This window comes from Chaetura pelagica, unplaced genomic scaffold (assembly GCF_000747805.2).
Source record: "Chaetura pelagica isolate M959 unplaced genomic scaffold, ChaPel_1.0 scaffold938, whole genome shotgun sequence".
NCBI lineage: Eukaryota > Metazoa > Chordata > Aves > Apodiformes > Apodidae > Chaetura > Chaetura pelagica.
In genome coordinates, this window is record NW_009954221.1 from 58270 (window position 1) to 61220 (window position 2951).

Genomic DNA, 2951 nt, shown 5'->3' on the forward strand with positions numbered 1-2951 from the left:
CGGGGGGCAACGGCGACAGGTTTGCAGCCCGGCAAAGTGGCACAGAGAGGAGGAGGAGGAGGCTGATGAAGGGATGGAGCAAAGCCATGATAGGTGCAGCAGGGGTGTGTGAGCTGGGCAAGGTGCAACTGGCCGGCAGTAGGACTAGGGGATGCCTGCAGTCATGCTTCTCCCTGGAGAGGCAGAGCTGATCGTAGGCACCAATAAAAGGAGACCCTAGGGTGCTGCCAGCCGCTATGAAGCCAGGACAGCCATGCCAGCTGCTTCAACTTGGCACAGGAAAAAAATGTGAGAGGCTCCGTTTGCAAAAAAGGAATGCAATTTCCAGACTAAAATGCAGACCGGGGCAAAGCCAGCCGGACAGGAGCCTGGCTACAGGGACTGTAAAGTGCCAGGGTAGGGGAGTGAAGTGGGATGGGGAGTGAAGCGGGATGGGGTAGGGTGGGGTGGCGGGGAACCAGCTCGCTCAGCCCACCTGCTCCTGGCCCACCTCCTCCTGCTGGCTAAGGGGTCCCGCCCCCGCCTCCCATTTTAAAGGCACGGCCCCAGACACCGTTTAAAGGGCCAGAAGCTCCCCGAGTGTCAGAGGAGGGGACCTGGAGCCTGGCGGAGTGCTCTGCTGCTGTGAGAGTCCCTCCAGCTCCCTCCTGCCCTGTGCCGACTCTCCTGCGGCGGGCTTGGCACCTTCATACCCACTGCTACAAACTGGTACACGCTGCTCAGAATATGCATAGAGCGGGGGTTCTGCTTACAGCCTGGCCCGGCCACACAGCCAGGCTGTCCACTGCCTCACGTTCCCCCCCTGAGAGATGGGCATTGTGCCCAGGGACCGTGGCATGGAGGCACACAAATGAGCAGAATCAGCTGGTGGTGCCCATGCTGCAGGCATCACTATGCACAGAGCTTTGCTGGGCTTGGCTGTCCCAGCACCATGGTCTTTCCAGGGTCTTTCCAGCACGTGGCCAGTGCTCATTCAACTTCCAGCACAAGTCATTTGAGGCATTGCCCCTACAGGGGACATTGCCCTCAGTCCCTATGCCACTGTGTGGCTCTCTGGTGCTTGCTCAAGGCAGGCTCTGCAGGTGCAGGCAGCCACAGCCCATGTCTTCACAGAGTGCTCAACACTGTGCCCAGCCCCTCCAGGGCACTGCCAGGATGGAGATGGACACTCTGGTTGGGAACCACCAGTGCAGGCATAGGGATATGGGGGAGTAGGTTTCTTTTTTTGTGTCTGCCTTGCCCTGGGTGCTGCCCACATGTCCCAGTGCCAGCAGTACAGTGGTAAGAGCTGGGAGGCCATGTGGGGGGTGCCGAGGGGTGGGGATGCAGTGCTTAATGGGGTGTGGGGCCACGTGATGAGCCAGGACACAGAACCCTCACGCCTGGGCAGGCAGCCCTGGTTACTGATTTGGGAAAGGGCACAGGGGCAGCTGAGCCCAGTGGAGGCTGGGAAAAGTCCGGACATGGCAGAGGTCGGCCATGAGTGGAGGCACAGCAGGGGCAGCAGCTGTCAGGGAAGAGCAAGAGTCAGGCCAGAAGCGAACATATCAAGGCTGTGTGAGAGGGACCATGCACCACTGCTGGGTGGGCTACTGTGCCACAAACAGCCTGGGGATTGCTCCCTGTGGCATGGGACCCCCTGGCACAAGGACAAGGCTCCTGTTCTGGCCTGCCTGCAGCCAGGCTGGGCTGGGCTCAAGGCAGGCACAGGTGGACCAGGGCTGCCAAGAAAAAATTGAGGACCCCTTCCTGCACCACGCTGAGCAGCCCCGGGGGCAGCTCACCAGCCCGGCACACCAAGCCCACCTGCCTGGCCGGCAGGCAGCCGGAGCCACAGGCACTGTTGGCAGGGCAGAGCTCTCCAGATCAGCTGCACTGTCTGGGAAGGAGATGAGTAAGAGCCAGGCCCCCGGGTGGGAAGGGGAGGAGCAGGAGCCTGGGCTTCCCGAGGAACCAGCACCAATCCATTCCCACTGCTCCAAGCTGCTGCCCGCCACCTCCTTCCCCTGCCTCAGTTTCCCCAAATGGGCACAGCAGCTCCTCCTTGACCTGAGGGGAAAAGGCGGAGGTGAAGCACGGCCCTACTGCCATGTACGCCCCGGGGTGCCCAGCAGGACAGGGTGGGGGCTGGAACAGGCAGGCCAGGCAGGAGCCGGCAGCGTGTGCTGGCCCCAGGCAGGGGGGCACGGGGCGCCAGCCTGACTGCCAGGGCGGGTTTGCTGCGGGGAGCCCTCTGCCCTGGGGACCTGTGGTGGGTGCTGACTACCCCCCCTGCCACCCAAGCAGGTCCTCCTCGCACCCCCATGAGCACTGCCGCACTGCCACTGCGCTGGGCTGAGCTGTGCCAGGCCAAGGCATGCCGTGCCAGGCTGAGCTGGCACTCATGGTACTGGTCCCTGGCAGCACCATACAGTGTTGGTCCAAATTAGGTCGTCCTGTGCTGAACTGAAACAGACAAAGCTAAGCCAGGCCAGGCCATGCTGTGCCAAATCAAACCATGCCAACCCTGCTTGTCCATGTCAACTTGAGCTGAACTGCACTGAGGTAAACTGGGCCAGGCCAAGTAGAGCCAATCAAGCCTGGCCCTTGGTGGTGTTATGCTGGACCAAATGGAACAGTGCCATCCCTGTGTCATGCCACGCTGAGCTAATTCAAACTAGAACATGCCAACCCAGCTGAGCTGCACTGGACCATGCTGGCCCCCTTGCCATCCTATACTGCACTGAGCCAAATTTTGCCAGGCTGAGCTGTGCTGTGCCATGCTGTGCCATGCTGAACTGAACTGTGCCAGCCCTCCATGTCACACCATGGTGTGCTAAGCCAGACTGAATTGAACCACACAAAGTTTGGGCTGTGCCAAGCTGAGCCAAGCTGAGCTAAGAAGCACAGTGCTGTGCTGTGCCATTGTGTGATGAGCCATACCAGGAGCCGAGTTGTGCCATGCTGTGCTG

The 2951-nt window shown here is 60.9% G+C and overlaps 1 protein-coding gene across 1 annotated transcript in view; it reads left to right on the plus strand.

Moving 5' to 3' along the window:
• Positions 1 to 2356: 2356 nt before the first annotated feature.
• Positions 2357 to 2951, plus strand: part of SHROOM4 (shroom family member 4) — a 10554-nt gene continuing 9959 nt past the window's right edge. Inside the window, 1 exon segment of the mRNA XM_010003457.1 lies at positions 2357 to 2386. Within this exon segment, the coding sequence (XP_010001759.1) occupies positions 2357 to 2386 (30 nt within the window).